The sequence below is a fragment of the Lolium perenne genome, chromosome 5 (assembly GCF_019359855.2).
Source record: "Lolium perenne isolate Kyuss_39 chromosome 5, Kyuss_2.0, whole genome shotgun sequence".
NCBI lineage: Eukaryota > Viridiplantae > Streptophyta > Magnoliopsida > Poales > Poaceae > Lolium > Lolium perenne.
This window is the reverse complement of record NC_067248.2, coordinates 142,824,401-142,845,381: the sequence shown is the minus strand read 5'-3', so window position 1 is coordinate 142,845,381 and position 20,981 is coordinate 142,824,401. Positions and strand designations below refer to the sequence as shown.

Genomic DNA, 20,981 nt, shown 5'->3' with positions numbered 1-20,981 from the left:
CATATGAAACGGTAGAGAGAGAAGGCACGAGGTCGACAACAATATCCTTGCTTCCGGTCATATGACTTGTGGCTCCACTATCAACCACCCATTTAGCGCCACCGGAAGCATAGTCCTACAAGGAATCAAGTCTTGGATTTAGGTACCCATTTTTCAATGGGTCCTAGCATGTTAGTAACAAGGGGTTTGGGAACCCAAATAGTCCAATCAACATTGTCCTTTCGAGGACCAATAAAGCGAGCACGAATATGTCCATAGTAATAAACAAAAAGAACATGAGAAGGGTTGTTAGAGCCGGCGAAACCCGTCGAGGCGGAGTTGGGTACTCCATCCCTTCTTGAGCTAGCATTGCTCCCTTCACGGTTGGTCTCCATGTTCTTCTTGTTCATCTTCTTCTTGGTCCTCCTCTTCCTCTTTCTCTTTGGCTTGGTAGCCACTCCTCCTTCATTGCACGAGCCCTCTTTGGCTCCATCTTTAGCTTCAATGACTCCTTCCAAGTACTTGGCTTGAACTTGGAGTCTATCAACCTTGGCCTTCAAGCGATTGACTTCATCTTCATGCTCCGGGTGTGGATGGCAAATATCAAACACTTGGACCTCCTTTGCCTTGTTCACCCGGAAATGTTCCATCAAAGCTTCTTCTTGGAGAGCGTTCAACTTCATGAGCAAGCGCTTGTCATTTTCCATCTTGGCAATGTCGCTTTCATGAGTGCAACATGCACGGTCCTTGCTCAAAGGAAAGTACTCCTTCAATGTTTCTTCTTGCATGGAGTTGATCTCCATGAGCTTGGCTTCCATTCTCTTCAAGGCGGCTATTTGCTCCTCATGATCACAACACGTATCCTTCTCCTTTCTCATGCGGAGACACTCCACCAACGACTCTTCTTGCTTGCTACTCAAACTCAATAGCTTGGCCTTGGTGATCTCAAGAGCGGCAATTTCTTCCTCATGGTTGCAACATGAGGTCTTCTCTTTGAACAAGCGGTAGTACTCATCCAAGGCTTCTTCTTGAAGAGCATTGACTTCCAAGAGGAGAGCATTGTGCCTCCTAAAGGAAGTAACTTGATCCACAAGCTCATCATGGGAAGAATCGGGGTCTTCATCGTCTTTTGCTTTGTTGGCTTCCTCGAGCGAGAGCATCTTCTTCTTGAGGTCACCAACCAACTCAAGAGCATGGTCTCGATCCTTGGTGAGACGTGAAACAATAGCTTCATTCTTGTCTTCAAGAACAATGACACTAGCATCAAGAGACATGCGAAGATTCCTTTCATCATCAAGCTCCTCCTTGATATTGGCAAGCTCAAAGGCTGCTTCCCTTTCCAACTTCTCCCTCTTCTCGATAAGGTCTTGTGCCGCACCAAGTTGGGCTAAGAGAGCCCCAACATGAATCTTGGTGTCCCCCTTCATGTTAGTGAGAAAAGAATCCAAGGAATCCAAACCCATAATCTCACGTTTAACGGTGAGACTAGTGGCATCATCAATATATGAGGCATTAGTCGAAGATGATGGTTTGGAAGGGGATTTTACCTCCGTGGATACCTTTGCCATGAGGCACCGTGCATTGTTGGTGACGAGGTTCTCATTTGGAGAGTCGAAGAGGGAGGTAGAGGGAGTGGAGATGGCGATGGCGGCCACTCCCTCTCCTTCCTTGTTGGAGCGCTTGTCCTCATGCTCCCCATCTTCATCGGAGGTGTACTCTTCACGGATGATGAAGGCTCTAGGCTTCTTGTTGGAGGAGACCTTGTCGTCATCGGACCTTGGGGAAAACTTGGAGAATCCTTTGGAGAGTGGCTTGTACCTATCCTTTGGGATAAGCTTTCCACCATGATCTTCTCTTCTCTCAAACATACAATCCGCGACAAAATGATTCTTGTCACCGCAATTGTAGCATGTTCTTCCCCTTGTCCCTTCTCTTGGGCTCTTGGAGGGTCTTCTTGGAGAATCACGTGATCTTCTTGGTCTTGTGTTTCGGGACATGTTTCCATCCCAAAACTTCTTGGCGGCGAGAGCCATGTGCTCATGGTAGTTGAGCTTGAGATCATCCGAACCCCACTCAACGGGATCCTCATCACTTTCACTAGCTTCATGCACCTTCATCTTCAATGCAAGATTGGGCTTGCGGGAGTTGTGGGCGCGAGCAACAAGATCCTCCGCATTCTTCTTGGAGATGTCCAAAGCGATGACTTCGCTAAGGACTTCATCGGATGTCATAGCACGGAAGGAGGCGTTTTGGCGGATGGCCGTCAACTTCACTTCCTCATAAGGGAGGAGAGCATTGTAGAACTTGCGCTTGATCCAATGGTCATCCACGAACGTTGCTCCAAGATCTTGCATTTGCACGGCAAGAGCGATGAGGCGTCGGTACATTTCTTCGGGGGTCTCTCCTTCAATCATGACGAAGTTGTCGGCCATGTTGTTCACTTCATCAAAACGAGAGCTTTGGATGCTTGCATTGCCGAGGAAGAGCTTCTCAAGTTTGTCCCATGCTTCCTTGGCGGTCTTGAGCGAGCGGATATGAGCGCGGTCCTTGGGGGAGATGGCCATATGAATCATGTTGATGGCGGTGGCGTTGAGTTGGTCATCCACCACATCTCTTCTTGTCAATTTCTTGGGATCTCGTGGTGAATAGCCCTCCTCAATGATACGCCAAAGCTCGGTAGAAGCGCTGCGCACATGTGAACGCATTAAGAATTGCCAATTCTCAAAGTTGTTTGACTCAAGAGACGGTGGTGAACCACGCGACAAGATATGCGGCATCGGTATTGGAACGTTGATGGCGTAATCATTTGGTGGTGGCACCGCATGATAACTCCCTTGACGTTCCTCAACCGGTGTGTCATCATCCTTCCCTTTTGTTGAAGTGCCGGTATCCCCAAGCCCTTCCTTTTGTGGATCTTTTGTCGCTTCCGCGACAAAATCAACAAGAGGATGGGTGTTGGCTTTTGGTGGTGGATCCTCGGCACTTGCTTTTGGTGGAGGGTTTGGTTTTTTTTACCACCAACTCCATCATCATCGCCTTCATTTGGGCAACGATGGATGACTCCAATTTCTTGAGGTCATCCAACGTAGCCGTCGCGAAATCGATGGGCGATGATGGAGCGGGTGGCACAAGGGAAGGTGACCCATTCTTATCCGCCTCTTGTTCGGCCATTTCTTAGGCGGTAAAGCCCGAGTAAGAAAACCTTGCTCTGATACCACTTGAATGGATCGTAGCGAACAAGAGGGGGGTGAATGGCGCTATGGCAAGTTTTAGTCTTTTCAAGTTTTATGCAACAGAAGGTAAAGGTGTGACTTTTAGCAATGGGAGTGATCCTACAATGAATATCGGACGAGTGCAACAAGTAAAGGAATCAACAAGATAACGAGAGTAAGGAGCGAGACAACCGGGGGGGGGGGGGTGGGGGCGCGAGGCGAGTCTAGGTTTGTTTCCCGCAGTTCCTTCCACTAAAGGAAGTACGTCTGCGTTGAGGAGGTGCTAGTCTCACACAAGAAACTAGGCGGCCACACCACAAAGGAAGGCCTCACCCTCTTCCTCAAGAGAGCTCCACGGAGGTGCTCTCCCTCTTTCACTAAGGCACCGGTCGAGGCGGTGATTCCTTCACAAGGTTGGGGCGAGCTCCACACACAAGGATGCTCCCAACACCCTATGGATCTAGTACATCACCAAGCTAGACTCCATAGCTGCACATCTCCAATGCTCCACCATAGGAACCCATCACCAATGCTCCACCATAGGAACTCTTCCAATGCTCCACCAAAGGAACTCTTCTCCAAGATCCACCAAAGGAACCCTACCAATGCTCCACCAAAGGAACTCTTCTCCAAGATCCACCAAAGGAACCCTACCACCAAGATCCACTAAGGAATAGCTAGTATTTGTGAAATCTCTCTTGGTAGAACTATAGATCGGGGTCTCCTCCACCTATCCTCAAAGTTTGGGCAAGATTGATTGGAGGGGGAAGGAGATCCTCAAGGATTAAGCTCAGCAACAATGGAGGAGAGAGAGGGGGAAGAGATAAAATTGTGTTGGGGAAGAAGGGGCCCTTAAATAGGCTCCTCCAAATCCAACCGTTATGTCCAGATTTGGCCTAAGCGGTACTACCGCTTTGGGGTAAGCGTTACTACCGCTCTGAGTTCAAATTCGATCCAGATCTGGTCAAAGGACGCAGAGCGGTACTACCGCCCGGGGTACCGCTCGAGGTACCGCAATAGGGTCCAGACCTTACTGGATCCAGAGCGGTACCAGGGCGGTACCGGAGCGGTACGACCGTTACTCGGTTACGGTACCTAAGCGGTACCTTGAGCGGTACTACCGCTCCAGGTACTGCAGGGGTACCGCAGCGTGTTTCTGGACGGCGAATCAGCGCAGACTCAGAGTGGTACCGACAGCGGTACCTATAGGGGTAGCGGTACTACCGCTACAGGTACCGGTAGTACCGGCCTGGCTAAATCTGGTTTTCTTCCCTTTTTCTCTCCAACTTTGTTACCTCGCTAAACACACACAAAACCAGAAAACCTATCAACTACGCTTCAGTCTTCTGATCTTGACGCGTCCGGCGAGGTCACCGTGTACTTGCAAATCTAACAATGATACTCAAGGCACACGGTGAGATTACTCAAGTGTTGTCATCAAACACACAAAACTTGGGGTGTGAATTTTGCTCTTACACTACTCCTTGCATAGCTTCGATCATAAGACTTCCTCTTGTCTAATGATCACTTATAGCTTTGTAAGACTTTCTTCCATTTGGCCTTCCAAACCCCCATTAACGTTCTTTATGCCATAACATCCTGGTGCTAATACCAAATGCTTGCGCTCACCGGTTGAGTAGACTTCGAAACAGTTGATTCATGACGTTCATGTTTATGTTTACTTGACTGAATCCTTCTTATGTTGTGAAAATTTACTTGATGCTTGGAATGAAGGATAGGACTTCTACGCTGAATACTTAACACATCTTTAATGAACTTTGTACGGTTTCATGTCTTTAAAGCAATAGTTCATGAAAACTTCTAGCTTGTTTAACTCTTGCATTATCATCTCTTATATCAATATAGACATTTGCTTTGAGTGATTTGATCTCAGTTCATATGCTTTACATCATTATTGGATCAAGATTATGTTGGTAGCATGTCACTTCAGAAATTATCTTTGTTATCGTTTACCTACTCGAGGACGAGTAGGAACTAAGCTTGGGGATGCTGATACGTCTCCAACGTATCGATAATTTCTTATGTTCCATGCTTGTTTTATAACAATACCTACATGTTTTGTTCACACTTTACATCGTTTTGATGCATTTTCCGGAACTAACCTATTAACGAGATGCCGAAGTGCCAGTTGCTGTTTTCTGCTGTTTTTGGTTTCAGAAATCCTAGTAAGGAAATATTCTCGGAATTGGACGAAATCAACGCCCAGAACCTTATTTTTCCCGGAAGCTTCCAGAGAGCCAGAGAGGGACCAGAGGGGAGGCCCAGGGCCACCACACATGGTGGCGGCGCGGCCCAAGGGGGGGGGGCGCCCCCTATTGTCTGGCCCCACCAGGGCCCCTCCGAGGCTGCCCTTCCGCCTACTTAAGGACTCCGTCGCGAAAACCCTAGACGAATAAGCCACGGTACGAGAAACCTTCCAGAGCCGCCGCCATCGCGAAGCCAAGATCTGGGGGACAGGAGTCTCTGTTCCGGCACGCCGCCGGGATGGGGAAGTGCCCCCGGAAGGCATCTCCATCGACACCACCGCCATCTTCATCGCCACTGCTGCTTCCCATGATGAGGAGGGAGTAGTTCTCCCTCGAGGCTAAGGGCTGTACCGGTAGCTATGTGGTTAATCTCTCTCCTATGTACTTCAATACAATGATCTCATGAGCTGCCTTACATGATTGAGATTCATATGAGCTTTGTATCACTATTAATCTATGTGCTACTCTAGTGATGTTATTAAAGTACTCTATTCCTCCTCCATGATGTAATGGTGACAGTGTGTGCATCATGTAGTACTTGGCGTAGTTTATGATTGTAATATCTTGTAGATTATGGAGTTAACTATTACTATGATGGTATTGATGTGATCTATTCTTCCTTTCATAGCTTGAAGGTGACAATGTGCATGCTATGTTAGTACTCGGTATAATTGCGTTGGTCTATCAAGCACTCTAAGGTTAATTAAATATGAACATCGAATGTTGTGGAGCTTGTTAACTCCGGCATTGAGGTGCTCTTGTAGCCCTACACAATTAATGGTGTTCATCATCCAACAAGAGAGTGTAGAGTGGTTTTATTATGTGATCAATGTTGAGAGTGTCCACCAGTGAAAGTATGATCCCTAGGCCTTGTTTCCAAATACTGCAATCATCGGTTATTTACTGTTCCACTGCATCTTTACTTCCTGCAATATTACTACCATCAACTGCACGCCAGCAAGCTATTTTCTGGCGCCGTTACTACTGCTCATATTCATTCATACCACTTGTATTTCACTATCTCTTCGCCGAACTAGTGCACCTATACATCTGACAAGTGTATTAGGTGTGTTGGGGACACAAGAGACTTCTTGTATCGTGATTGCAGGGTTGCTTGAGAGGGATATCTTTGACCTCTTCCTCCCTGAGTTCGATAAACCTTGGGTGATTCACTTAAGGAAAACTTGCTGCTGTTCTACAAACCTCTGCTCTTGGAGGCCCAACACTGTCTACAGGAAAAGAAGTGTGAGTAGACATCAAGGGGTTAGTACTCAATAAAAAATTCACATATTCAGAGGTGACATAATCATTCTTAACACTTCTGGACATTGCACAAAGCTACTGAAAGTTAATGGAACAAAGAAATCCATCAAACATAGCAAAACAGGCAATGCGAAATAAAAGGCAGAATCTATCAAAACAGAACAGTCCGTAAAGACGAATTTTTCTGGGGCACTTAACTTGCTCAGATGAAAAAGCTCAAATTGAATGAAAGTTGCGTACATATCTGAGGATCACGCACGTAAATTGGCAGATTTTTCTGAGTTACCTGCAAAGAATCCTACTCAAATTCGTGATAGCAAGAAATCTGTTTCTGCGCAGTAATCCAAATCTAGTATCAACCTTACTATCAAAGACTGACGAATTTTTCTGGGGCACTTAACTTGCCCAGATGAAAAAGCTCAAATTGAATGAAAGTTGCGTACATATCTGAGGATCACGCACGTAAATTGGCAGATTTTTCTGAGTTACCTACAAAGAATCCTACTCAAATTCGTGACAGCAAGAAATCTGTTTCTGCGCAGTAATCCAAATCTAGTATCAACCTTACTATCAAAGACTTTACTTGGCACAACAATGCAATAAAATAAAGATAAGGAGAGGTTGCTACAGTAATAATAACTTCCAAGACACAATAAAACAGTAGCAAAATAAAAACATGTGTTATCTCCCAAGAAGTGCTTTCTTAAAAACCATTAAGATGGGCTCAGTAATTTCAATGATGCTCACATAAAGATGAGAGTTGAAACAAAGAGAGCATCAAAAAGCAAGTATGAAACAAATTTAAGCCTAACCCACTTCCTATGCATAGGAATCTTGTACACAAATAAATTCATGAAGAACAAAGTGACAAGCATAGGAAGATAAAACACGAGTAACTTCAAAATTTTGAACATATAGAGAGGTGTTTTAGTACCATGAAAATTTCTACAACCATATTTTCCTCTCTCATAATAATTTCCAGTAGCATCATGAACAAACTCAACAATATAACTATCACATAAAGCATTCTTATTCGCATGCATAAAATAATTACTACTCCCAACATAAGCATAGTCATTCTTATTAATTGTAGTGGGAGCAAATTCAACAAAGTAGCTATCATTATTATTCTCATCACCATAATCATCAAATGTAGGAGGCATATTGTAATCATAATAAACTTTATCCTCCATAGTAGGTGGCACCAAAATACCACTATCATTATAATCATCATAAATGGGAGGCAAAGTATCATCAAAGTAAATTTTCTCCTCCATGCTTGGGGGACTAAAAATATCACAACCAGCTTCCCCAAGCTTAAATTCTTCCATAGCATTAGCAATAATCAAGGTTCAAAAAAGCGGTAAGCGCTAAGCGAGCGGTAGGCCACTGCCTAGAGCAATCACCGCTTAAGCGGTGCTTAGGCGCGCTTAAGCGTTTTGTACGGACACACAGAAGGGGCAGCCGGTTGCATTTTTCAGCGCATATAAGGTCTAATATTCCTTCAATATTAGCCTAGGAAGGCAATGTTGGCCCAGTAAGGCCCATATGAAACCCTAGCCTACCTAGCTCAATCTGAACCATCCATATTCTCTAATCTTCATTGTCCATCCACTCTCTTCAATCTCTTTTTCTCTCACCTGCTCCCTTCAGGCACTCATCGACAGCCGCAATGGCATTGTTGCTGCCTCCTCTTCCATGGATTCCATGCCTCCGCCCCTCCTTCCCTGCCCTCACCCCCTCCTTCCCTACAACCACCCCTCCTTCCCTACTCTGTTTCCTCTACCAGATTCCAACAATAGCACGACCAGATTCCCAGGCTCGCTTAATTGAACGCTCAGGCCAGAAGCGAAGCGGAAGGCCGTCGCTCAACGCTTAAGCGCGCTTAAGCGCGCCTAGGCGTACGCTTTTTTGAACCATAGCAATAATAGTGTTCAAAGAGTTCATGCTAATAACATTGCTACAACTATTTTGCAAACAAAGTTCCATGGGTTTTTTAATTCTCTCTTCAAACACATCATGTCCTAATTCAATATAAAGTTCATAAAGATCTCTAATTTTGTTGTTGTTTTCCATTAAGCCTAACTAGTGAAAAAATAAAAACAAGAAACAAAAAGATGCAATTGCAGGATCTAAAGGAAATAGCTTCAAGCACTCACATACCGGCAACAGTGCTAGGAAATAGCTTAGTAGTCGGAGGATGTGAATACCTTTTACCTTACTTCCCCGGCAACGGCGCCAGAAAATAGCTTGATGTCTACGCACGCTTCTATTCATGTAGACAGTGTTGGGCCTCCAAGAGCAGAGGTTTGTAGAACAGCTGCAAGTTTCCCTTAAGTGAATCACCCAAGGTTTATTGAACTCAGGGAGGTAGAGGTCGGAGATATCCCTCTCAAGCAACCCTGCAATTACGATACAAGAAGTCTCTTGTGTCCCCAACACACCTAATACACTTGTCAGATGTATAGGTGCACTAGTTCGGCGAAGAGATAGTAAAATGCAAGTAATATGGATGATTGTAAGTAGTAAATGCAATCTGAAATAAAGATGGCAGCAAGCAAACATGTAACATAACTTGTTGGAAACGGTGTTTCTATGCTTAGAAACAAGGCCTAGGGATCATACTTTCACTAGTGGACACTCTCAACAATGATCACATAACTGAATAAATAGATGCTACTTTCTCACACTCTCTTGTTGGATAACAAACACCATTCATTGTGTAGGGCTACAAAAGCACACCTCAAGCCGGAGTAAACAAGCTCCACAACATCCGGAGTTCATATTAAAGTAACCTCGAGAGTGCATAATAGACCGTTGCAATTTAGACCGAGTACTAACATAGCATACACACTGTCAACAATAGCTATGAAAGGGGGAATAGATCGCATCAATACTATAATAGTAATAGTTAACTTCATAATCTACAAGAGATTACAATCATAACCTACGCCAAGTACTACATGATGCACACACTGTCAACATTACATCATGGAGGAGGAACAGACTACTTTAATAACATCACTAGAGTAGCACATAGATTAATAGTGATACAAAGCTCATGATCACATAAAGATCACATGGGAGAGAGATGAACCACATAGCTACCGGTAGAGCCCTCAGCCTCGGGGGAGAACTACTCCCTCCTCATCATGGAGACAGCGATGGCGGTGAAGATGGCGGTGGAGGTGGCTTCCGGGGGCAATTCCCCATCCCGGCGGCGTGTCGGAACAGAGACTTCTGTCCCCCGAATCTTGGCTTCGCGATGGCGGCGGCTCTGGAAGGTTTTCCGTATCGTGGCTTATTGGTTTAGGGTTTTCGCGACGGAGGCTTTAAGTAGGCGGAAGGGCGGAGTCGGAGGGGTCCTGGGGGACCCACACACTAGGGGGGCGCGCCCCCCCTTGGCCGCGCCGCCATGTGGGGTGGGGCCCCCTTGGCTCCCCTCTGGTCCCTCTTCGGTGCTCTGGAAGCTTCCGGGAAAAATAAGATATTGGGCGTTGATTTCGTCCGATTCCGAGAATATTTCCTTTGTAGGATTTCTGAAACCAAAAACAGCAGAAAACAACAACTGGCTCTTCGGCATCTCGTCAATAGGTTAGTGCCGGAAAATGCATAATAATGACATAAAGTGTGTATAAAACATGTGGGTATCATCATAAAAGTAGCATGGAACATAAGACATTATAGATACGTTTGAGACGTATCAAACACCACGTCACAAGATACTTCAATAGCCCCAGTGGACTTGTTGTAGTATCTATAGGCGTGGGAGTTCTCCGCATATCCAACAAATGTGTCTGCTATAGTTCTAGTTTCAAATTTACCGAGCTTCCCTTTATTGTTCTTAATAAGACATTTGCATCCAAAGACACGAATGTACATGACATTAGGTTTGTTACCTGTGAGAAGCTCGTATGGAGTTTTATTGTGTAGGGACGAAGGAAGAGGCGGTTGGAGCAGTGGACAACTGTAGAGATGGCTTCTCCCCAAAAGTTATGGGGTGAATTGAATTCACTCAACATAGTTCTTGCCATCTCAATAATAGTCTGGTTCTTCCTTTCAGTAACACCATTTCTATCATAATGGGCATTGACGAAGTTAACCCTTTGTCACCACGCATGCAGAATTGGACGATTGGAGCCCATTTTGTTGTTGGGCTTGGCCCATGGATGCTTTAGGCTTCGCGCTACCTACAACTTGGGGGTCGGGCAAGAATCCAACTTGGGGGGGGGGGGGTCATGCAAGAATCCTAATGCGTCGATTTCTTCTCCCCCAGCTAGGCCAGACCGTCTGCAAGCTACCAAACACGCTCTTAGCTACGAAGTACTAGCTCATACGGTAAGGATGGTTTCATCCTCCCATGCTGGCCGAGTTAAAAGTCTATTGCATAAATTAAGGTATTTTTTCGATAAAGATACCAATTACACCCAGCCTATATTGAGAGATGATGGACGGGAGTCTCTCTTGCTGGCCGCTACTAACCTTTGTGGTTGAAGAAATGTCATAGTGCCAAATATGGATGATAAAATTTATGCCAATGGTTATCCAAAGAGCTCAGGTAAGATGGTTGTTTGCATCATTAGAAGGTTCAAATCTTTAATGAGGTGCTTAATAGAAACATAGTTGAGAACTTGAGATGGACAATAGATTTGGTGAAAATTCAACATGTCTGTCTATTAAAGTGCACTGCATGCCTTGATTCTAGAGACTCATTTAGCAAATATTATCGTGACAAGCTAGTTGCAGTGGCGGAGCTAGAACATCAACCCTACCTTGTGTAGTCATGTTAAAGTTGTGTAGTCAAAAACATGTATTTATCTAAAATTTTAATTATTTTTTTACATACTTCAAGCTTGTATTGCCAAAACGCTGGGTAGTCAAATGACTACACGGCCGAAGCGTGGCTCCGCCGCTGGCTAGTTGAGCTTGCAAGCATGTACTTTGTTGATTTCTATTCGCACGATTGCTATCTAATAAGTGACCAACTCAACATATACATTGATGTAACGAAGAGAAGTCCGGAGTTCTTCTCTCAAGTTGGTTCAAACTAGACATCATCTCATCTTTTCATTGGTTTATCACCCCATTACACTAGCGCATTGACATATCTTTTCATTGGTTTATCACCCCATTACACTTGTGCATTGACATATCTTTTCATTGGTTTATCACCCCATTACACTTGAGCATTGACATTACCCCTGGCAACAACATAGTTGAGACGGTTTTCTCGGTCAAGAATATCGTAAAGACAGATCTTGGAAACAAGATAGGCGATGATTGGCCGAATGATTTTCTGTGTTGAGAAAGAGATATTTGCATGCACAAGCTCGACATTCCCGTCTTCCTAGCACAAACACAACTCAATGGTATGATACCATCTTATCCAAAGCTAGAACCATTGTTATACTTGTTCTAAGATTTACACTCATAAATTCATGGAAGATTTACCCAATCGAGCAAGCCAAGTGGTAGGAGTCCATGCTAGTAGCTTTTTTTCAAGTCGTTTCTAATGTTTCTTCATGAATCACGAAAACTGAATCTTGCGGGTCTTATTTTTGTATTATAGTTTTTTTTATAGATCTTATATGTTCGGTCCCCCTCTTGTCAATTCCTGGGTCAGGCACTGCGCGTCCACGAGGTATAGCCATGGGCGCTGACGTTGTAGCCGGCCGCAAGTGGGAGCATCGATCTCCACCGCCGTAATGGTAGACGTAGCCTTAATCTGGTCGTTAAATTCCGACGTAGATATCGTGACATTCATGTGAAAAACATGTAGTACTAGAAGAAGGGAAACATGCTAGATCAGATTCCCTGGATGACCCAACACACACACTCGTTGTTCTATAGCCTGGGCACGTTACCGTTCGAAATCATAGGCAGAGCGTGTCGTGCCAAGTGAACCGCGTGAGAGTAGCAGACACGAGAAGAGCAAGAGGAGCCAGAAATGTGTGCGCGTCCAGCACATCGATCATCGGCCCTCTCTCACAGTTTATAAGGCACGCGCGTACCCCTAGGTTGCAAATTTGGTCAAGTTAGCATTAGTTATATGTTATAAAAATTATATCATTAGAAAGTTCAGATGTTCTATTTTCTAATGATATAATTTTTGTATTATATAATTTAAATTATATAGGTTAAATTGATGACCTAGGGGTACGCGCGCGCCTAATAAACTGTGAAGGAGGGAGTAGTAGACTAGTAGATGCTTAGCTACCAAGTAGTAGCTTTTTTTTTTTTTGAGGCCCGCTACCAAGTAGTAGCTCATACGGTGTACACGGACGTGGTCCATGGACGGACGCTCCCTCTCTTTGCCCGGAACGGGAACTGCGTTTGCGTGTGCAGCGGAGTGTCGCCAGACAGAGCTCGCCCTGTAAATGCAAAGGCGAATGCGAAGGAGAGAGAGAGAGAGACAGGAGGCCGGCGAGGACGGAGCGGAGCGGAGTAAAAAGGAATCCGCTTTTTCTACCCACCAGCCACCATTGCTCGCTCCATTTCACTTCCCCCATCCCCTCAATAAACCCTCCCCCCTTCCTTCCCACAATCCCCTCCCTCCTCCTCCGCAAGAAAACCAACTCCACCGTCGCCGATCACCGCCGCCGCCGCCGCCGCCCAGACAGCGACGGGGCCTCGCTCCGCTGCTCCGGGCTCGAACAACCAGCGCCAGGTCCTGGCGACTCCCGGGTAATTAAACACCGTCACCCCCTTCTCTTCCCTCAATCACCCACTTTTAATCTCGCCCGGAACCAACATCTTCCCGTGCTCGAACCACTTCCGATCGCGCGTCTTCCCACCCGAACCGGCTCCCACCGTACACGCGCTGCCCTCGCCTGCTCCTGCTACCGCTCGGTACCGGCTCCAAGCGAGGGTTTCCGGTTTTCCGCGCACTGAACTCAACAACAGCGCAATGTAGGTAGGATTCGAGCCGCCAAATTGCGACTTTCCTGCCACGTTCGGTTCGTGGATTAGCCTCCCGCAAACGATACCCTAGATTTTCGGCGTGTGTGAATATGGGGTTAGTTACCTTCGATTAGCAGGTACTGCAGGGTGCGGACCGCAAAAGTCGCCGTATCTCTCTCTCTCTCCCATTATTACTGTTCTTGCCCTGTTCCAGGTTACTTCCCCTGCTGCTACTACTACTTGTCTGCTTCCGCCATTAATTCCGCCACGCGGTCTCAGGTTTAAGTGGGGTTAGTTTAGGGGTGGAGGGGACGACTGGGTCCTGGAGCAACTGTGTGTACTGAGATGTTGAATTCCGTAGAATTTCGGTAGATACATGCTCGATGAACAGTTCAGTTCCATTTATTACCAATATCTTTGTTGTAAATTCGGGGGATTTGAAGTGGAAGCCCAAATCGCATGCATTTCCTTGGAATTATTGCGTGACCTGGTCCTACACATGTGCTTTGCCTGGATATATAAGTATGGAGTGACTTTTTCAGGACTCCGAGGCTTACACCAAATGTGTCTACTTCATGTTGAATCGCATCAAAATTTTCGTAGCTGCATGCATCAAATGTGTGCTCAGTTCCATTTATTCCTCTATCTTTGTTGTAGATTTGGGGATTCCAACTAGTAAAAGGCCAAATAGCATGCATTTTATGTGAGTGATTGCGTATCCTCATCGTATAAATTCATTTTTGCAGTTTCTCATCATGTAACTAGTCGCTCTTAACATGCCATCTTCCATGGAAAGTACTGCACGCAGCTAGGGGATTCACTTCCATTTGATATTTGCGTGTCCTGATCGTACGAATCTACTTTGCCTCGATAATTACTGTGTCAGTTTAGGGGTAGGAGAGCACTGAGACTTGCACCAATCGTGTGTACCGAGATGTCGAATCGCACCAAGTTTCGCTAGTTACCTACATGCTTGATTATACCTGATCGTATAAATGTAACTGCAATTTCTCATCATGTAACTACCGACTCTTAATATGCCATCTTCCCAGGAAATTAATGCATGCAGACAGGGCATTTACTTATGTTTCATTCTTGCGAATCATAACTAGTAGTCATGCCTAAGCAACTTTATATTATCGCTTGATATATCAAATAGTACCTAAACAATATTCAGCACGGCGAACCTTACTGGAACTAATGAAGCATAGTAAAAAGATGGGACAGTGTTAGTTGATTGGTGCTTTCATCTTTACAAAATGCTCATGCCTAAACAGCTTTATTTTATCGCTTCATATCACACTGCACTCTGTTTAATATTTCTCCTTTTTGGTCTCAGCTTGATACTATGGTCAAGAAGACATCTTCATGGAGCCAGGTTGTCAGTGGCAGGCCAACAAACCTCTCTGTTGCTTCAAGAAATCTCCAACTGCAGGATCTTGGAGCTGTAATATTCGGCTGCACAAACAGTACCATTGCTGAGTGCCACGCACGCCAACTTTTTGGTACGTTCAGATATTTCTTGATCATAGTGTTGTTGTTATAAGCCCAACCTATCATTTTTTAGAGGCAACTCCTACCTGTCCATTTGATGCATCTACACTATTTCTCTGCTTATAATTTCGATACTAAATCAGTTTGTTGTTATCATCCACTAACTTATGTAACTTGCTTGTCAGGCTTGCCAAGATCACATCTCTCTTATGTACAGAACATCAAGGAAGGGTTACCTCTGTTCTTGTTCAATTATGATGATCGCAGATTGCATGGTATCTATGAAGCTGCAGCCAATGGAAAATACTGTCCTGAATCAAATGCATGGACACATAATGGAAACGAGAAGACAAACTATCCTGCTCAGGTATATCCTTAATTCTTGTATATTGTATGCCGCCTTCTTGCTCAACCTTGATAAAATGACTAAAAAGCCACATTATACACTTCTATTCATCTAGGTTGCAATGCGGGTCAGAACGTGGTGTGTTCCACTAGAAGAAAGCAAATTCAGGGATGCTATTATAGGCAATTATTACCAGAAGTTGACCAGTATCTATGGCCAGAAGACCCAGAAGCCTCACTTTTTCCGGTTTGAATTGGATCATGCGCAAACACGTGCTTTAATGGCCATGTTTACTCCTTCATCTTCTCCCATCAAGTTCTGGACGCCTCCTGTTGCACAAACAGGTGGTGACCATGTGAGGGAACCAACACCACCTCCTGTGTGGGTGCAAAAAGTTGAGGGTGACAATGAGCTCAAATCAGAAAAGGTTTTAGTGTCATATGCAGATATGGTAAAGCAGAACAAGTTTGAGACTGAGGGAGTTGGAACAGGAGATGTGGACGATGGATGGAACAATCAGCTCAAAACAGAAAAGGGTTTTGTGTCATATGCAGATATGGTAAAGCAGAACAAGTTTGAGGTAGAGAGAGTTGGAATGGGAGATGTTGACAACGGGCATGCCAACTCAAGCAAAGAATCTTCTAATGGCTTCGATGATCTTGATTGCAAAGAGACACCCCCAGAGTGGGAGGATCATGCACTGTTCAATAAGGAGGTTGAAGTGCAACAGCAACAACAATCTGCCCAGCTGGATACTGAGCTTAGCTTCACGTTGGTATTAGAGAAACTCAAGGCTCTATCAGTCCAGCAGCTTAGTTCTGATTCGTATGCCAATGGAGCTGGAACTGAAGTCATCGATCCATATAGCTGCAAGGACATGCAAGAAATTAAAGGTGCATTTCTTGAGGGATACTCTACTTTGCCAGAAAACTTAGATACCGAAGTGGATCAACTTGCTTGGGGGCATTCATGTTTGCTACTCCAAGGATTGGACTATGAATCATGTTCAGAAGCTAAGGTTAGTTATGGCATATAAACACGTGTTACTACCATCCTTATTTCTTGTATGTTTGATATTAGTTGTGTTCAAAATTTCTCAATATTACTTTGTTTTTACAGTTGATAGATGTGGTCAAAGAGCTATCTGACCGAATAGAGGCGATGGAGAAGAAACAGGTCTATCTTGAAACATCTTTGAATGCCTTATATATCTTATACTAGTTCTTTGGATATTAAAGTTTATGAAATAATAGGATGATCTTAGAGCTTTTAATTCATGGTGACCTGTGTATACGAGTGGCCTATGTATCATGATCAGATGAAATGTGGAACTCTTTCAGCTTTCAGCTTTGTTGGTATTCGGTTCCTAATGTGTTGACCTGCTCAAGTGCAGGTTAAGTCCAATAAAGAAGTAAAAGACCTACAAGGAGTGAATGACAGGTTACTGAAAAGAGTTGTTGAGCTAAAGAACACGGTGAAGAATTTGAACTCGAAAATAGATCCTTTATCTCTAGATGATTCACTAAACCAGTTTGTTGAAGAATGTCTGGGTTCAGAAGATGTCATTTATCTCATTGGTGGTTTTGATGGCATTTCATTTCTGCCATCATTAGACTCCTTCTCACCCTCCTTGGACATACTAACACCTCTTAAACAAATGACTGTTGGGAAGTCCTATACCTCCACTGTTGCATTAGATGGCAAAATATTTGTTCTTGGTGGTGGTGATGGCGCTTCCTGGTTTGATACAGGTACTCAATTGTTTCTGTGTTTGTTTTCCATTGGGCTCCTTGGTTGAAATTTATGTCCTAATATACACATCTATTCTTTCTCTGAAGTTGATTGTTATGACCCAACACGTGATGATTGGATCCCATGCCCAGCGCTGACTAGTGAAAAGGGCAGCCTCGCTGGAGTTAGCTTGTATGGGAAAATTTATGCATTTGGTGGTGGAGATGGTATTGGCTGTTTTTCTGAGGTTGAGGTGTTTGATCCAGCTCAGGGAAAGTGGATAAAGAGTCAGCCTATGCTAGAAAAGGTACATATACATACTTTCTAAACATATCATCCTTGATTTAATTCAACTTCATTGCAGAATAGTTTAATTTAGTATTTTATTTGCTGTATACACTGCAGAGTAGGATCGTACTAGCTATTTGACAGCATGTCATATGAAAGAGAATAATAGTTGCGAACAAGTATGAGTAAATGCGTAGGATGCGTACCGATAAATTAGTATGTTAGTAACTCAATTTTCAATCCAAAGAGCACATAAACACTGACATTTATCTTTCAGCCTCATTCCAAGCATATATTTGAAAAACCCTATGCAGTTACAGATAAAAAACTTTCATGGTAGAGAGTAGTCCTGTAGGATATGAAAACAACAAGTCTGATCTATATGCGATGATCTCCTCCGTTTGTAGCTATCAATTTTACTAGTACTAGTCAGCCAGCTTCTGGGAAGCCACACCTTTTTTCGGTGTGTATGTGTTGCCATAATCTGCACACCCTTTTCTATGCAAAAACTTGTTTGAGACTAAAGGCTTTGTTATTGTAATCTGACAAACTCCATCGCTCCATCTCCTGTGAGGATTAGCAGAAACACTAAGTTGGTTTTGGCTTAACTGAAAAGGGTTCGGGTACAGAGTATTTATAAGGAAAGAAGCAGGATATCTGTTAATTCATTAGGGCACGCACAATGCAAGTGCTTCGGGAAGATGCTTAGAAAAATAAACCGGTTTTCACCTAAGGTTTATTTTTCTATAAGCATCTCTCTAAGCACTCCCCATTGTACATGGCACTTACAGACTTACAAAATTAGGAAGTTTACATTGCTTAATCAGAGAGCCAGTCTTTTATACATGAGAAAAAAAATGAAGAACTTAGCTTCTTGGATTATGAAATAACTGTTAGGTCTTTGTCTCCACCGTTTATTTGCATTAAATTTTTGTAGAACTTCCTTGCTTCTGACTAGAGATTTTCTCTATAATGTTTTACTTTATAAGATGTATCTAAAGCTTGCCTAAATGAGGAGCTGAGGACCATTCTTGGGAAGATAATGATTTTGTAGTACTCTGAAAAATTATTCTTGTTTTATGGTTTCTTATGTCCATATAATGATATAATGTCACCCCAGGGAAAGATGTGCTTCCAGCCTATAGACTTCTGTATATCGTGATAATTGCTTTTGTCTGAACAACTTGTGTTGCTTGGTGTTCAGCGCTTTGCTCTAGCAGGTGCAGAACTTAATGGTGCTATTTATGCAGTTGGAGGTTTCAATGGCATTCAGTATCTGAGGTGATGTCCTATTGCTGCTTGTGCTTCTTGACAAGTTTCAGTTACTTAATAATGTAGGCACTGTCGATACATCAAAAGTATGTAGTTCAGCACATCAACAAAACCTGCAAAAATCTTAGAGCAATTATGAAAATTCATAGCATATTGCAAATCACTCTGTCGGCCCCAGTTTAAGGAAGCAGATAAACACTTTCCTTAATACACTGAAGCACTATGTAATTATTCTATAATCAACTGAGTCATTTCACCGTATTCATTGGGCTATATCTTTTTTGGCTTTCATGGTGATGATGTTAGAAATAAGCACTCCGAGTCTGGCACAACGTCGTACGTCTCCGTATACGAGTATGTATACGTACACGTTCCGGGTAGGAACACTACGTGTGTTGCACGGTTCAGAGTATACATGATGTAACCGAGTAGTACTAGAGTTAGTCACCGAGTAGTATACATGATGCACGGTCTGAGCCAACAGATGAACTTACTATTTCTTCAAAGTGAGAATGTAGGTTTTTCTGTTGTTGCTAATATTATAGTATTTGTTACCAGCTCTGCGGAGAGACTTGATCCTAGGGAGCCTAATTGGAAAATGCTCCCAGCAATGAGTACAGGAAGAGGTTGCCATACGGTAGCAGTGCTTGATGAGAAGATGTAAGTATATAGCTTTTTCTTAACAGATCAGGATGGTCCAAGAAAAGTTGTAGAATATGGACATCTAATACAATGATCAACTTAAATTTTGTACGGTTTCAGCCCATCTAATCTTACTTCTGTTTTATCGTGTCATATTTGAACCCAAAGCAGCATTGATGCCCATCATGATGCATAATAATGTTGCCTTTTGTTCCAGATACACAATTGGTGGTTATGATGGTGATGCTGGAGCAATGACGGCCACCGTTGAGTTCTACGAGCCAAGAATGCCATCTTGGGTGGTGGTCGAACCAATGAACTACACTCGAGGGTACCATGCTTCAGCTGTGCTTGGTGGCTCTATATTCACTTTCGGTGGGGTCAAAGGTGAAGCAGATACAATCTTGGATGTGGTAGGTCCACCCAGTTGCAATATTCTTATTATGTTGTGCTGGTACAGCTTATGTTGCATGGGTGATTCTACCAACCACCATACATCTGAATCACACTTACTGCCTAGTTTACCCGTCGATTTCAGTCATTCTATCACCCGATTTCGCCCTGTTTGATGTGTGGTAATTCCCAAAATTTGGTGCTGATCGACGGTTAAAACCTTTTTCTTGTGGGATGGATTGTAGGTGGAGCGCTACAAGGAAGGCTGTGGCTGGGTGAATACTGGGATGAAGTCAATTGGACAGAGATGCTACTGTTCTGCCATTGTTCTCTGATCGACTCGCTTTCTCCAATCTCCATTGACACCGTGAACTTACTATCTATACTAGTATCTAGGCTGCCGAAGTGCTGATTATGAGTGACCAGCAATCGAACTGTTGAGACCTTGGAGGGTCCTCTTCTGTCTGAATTGAGAAGCCCTTGTCTCCTGAATCGAGAAACCATCATCTGCCTAGTTTTCTTTTGTCTTTCTGGATCTGAATTGACAATGCATCAACATACTGCTCGAAACCAAACTGAAATGTGAAGCGATACCAACTTTACGGAAGAATATTTGATTTATCTCGTGTGCCTATGGTCATTTTTCTATGTCGTTTCTCGTTTGTTTTCATCTGAAGCAGCTTCAGGTCACTTGTCTGAACAATAGATGTGATGTGCTTGTTTCTTACACCAGAGTTTTCAGACTTAGAGCATCTCTAACAGAGCCCGTAAATCTCGTCGGAATTGAATTTTTCCGGCGGATTTATGGGTTCGGACCGAAAGTGGCGCAGAACAGTACCCGAATCGGTGGGCCGGCCCGTATCGGGAGTTCGGGGCCCGAGAAACTGGATCGTCGACCCGTATATATACAGGCCGCGGAGGGGAGTTGCGTTCCAAAACCCTACTCCCTCCGCCGCCAAAGCCCCCTCCGTCGCGCGCATGGTTGGAATTCCGGCGAGCAATCGCGAGCTGCCGCCGCCGCTTCTCCTCTCTTTCCACCACCACCGCGACCGCATGGCCGGGGCGAACAGCGGAGGCAAGGGACGCGGGCGGATTGGCGGGAGCAACTCTCCGCCCCCCCCCCCCCCCCCGTCTTCCAGTCGGAGGCCGAGCGGCGCAAATGGAACCGCAACGAAGGCGCTCGGAAGCGGAGCG

General features: G+C 44.3%; 1 protein-coding gene across 1 annotated transcript; it reads left to right on the top strand.

The window, feature by feature from the left end:
- The first annotated feature begins 13,240 nt into the window (after positions 1-13,240).
- LOC127300102 (uncharacterized) lies at positions 13,241-20,411 on the top strand. The gene is made up of 11 exons (XM_051330178.2): positions 13,241-13,405; positions 14,961-15,126; positions 15,301-15,482; positions 15,577-16,479; positions 16,581-16,637; positions 16,855-17,212; positions 17,300-17,499; positions 18,685-18,761; positions 19,311-19,412; positions 19,612-19,807; positions 20,033-20,411. The coding sequence occupies exons 2-11, from the start codon at positions 14,970-14,972 to the stop codon at positions 20,120-20,122; spliced, it is 2,322 nt and encodes a 773-aa protein (XP_051186138.1). The 5' UTR covers positions 13,241-13,405; positions 14,961-14,969; the 3' UTR covers positions 20,123-20,411.
- The last annotated feature ends 570 nt before the right edge of the window (positions 20,412-20,981 follow it).

Bases quoted from the DNA above. Each gene is read 5' to 3' on its own strand.
- LOC127300102 (XM_051330178.2), top strand. From the start codon at position 14,970: ATGGTCAAGAAGACATCTTCATGGAGCCAGGTTGTCAGTGGCAGGCCA. The intron at 16,638-16,854 runs GTCTATCTTGAA...GCTCAAGTGCAG, and splicing joins AGGCGATGGAGAAGAAACAG to GTTAAGTCCAATAAAGAAGT. The intron at 17,500-18,684 runs GTACATATACAT...CTTGGTGTTCAG, and splicing joins GTCAGCCTATGCTAGAAAAG to CGCTTTGCTCTAGCAGGTGC.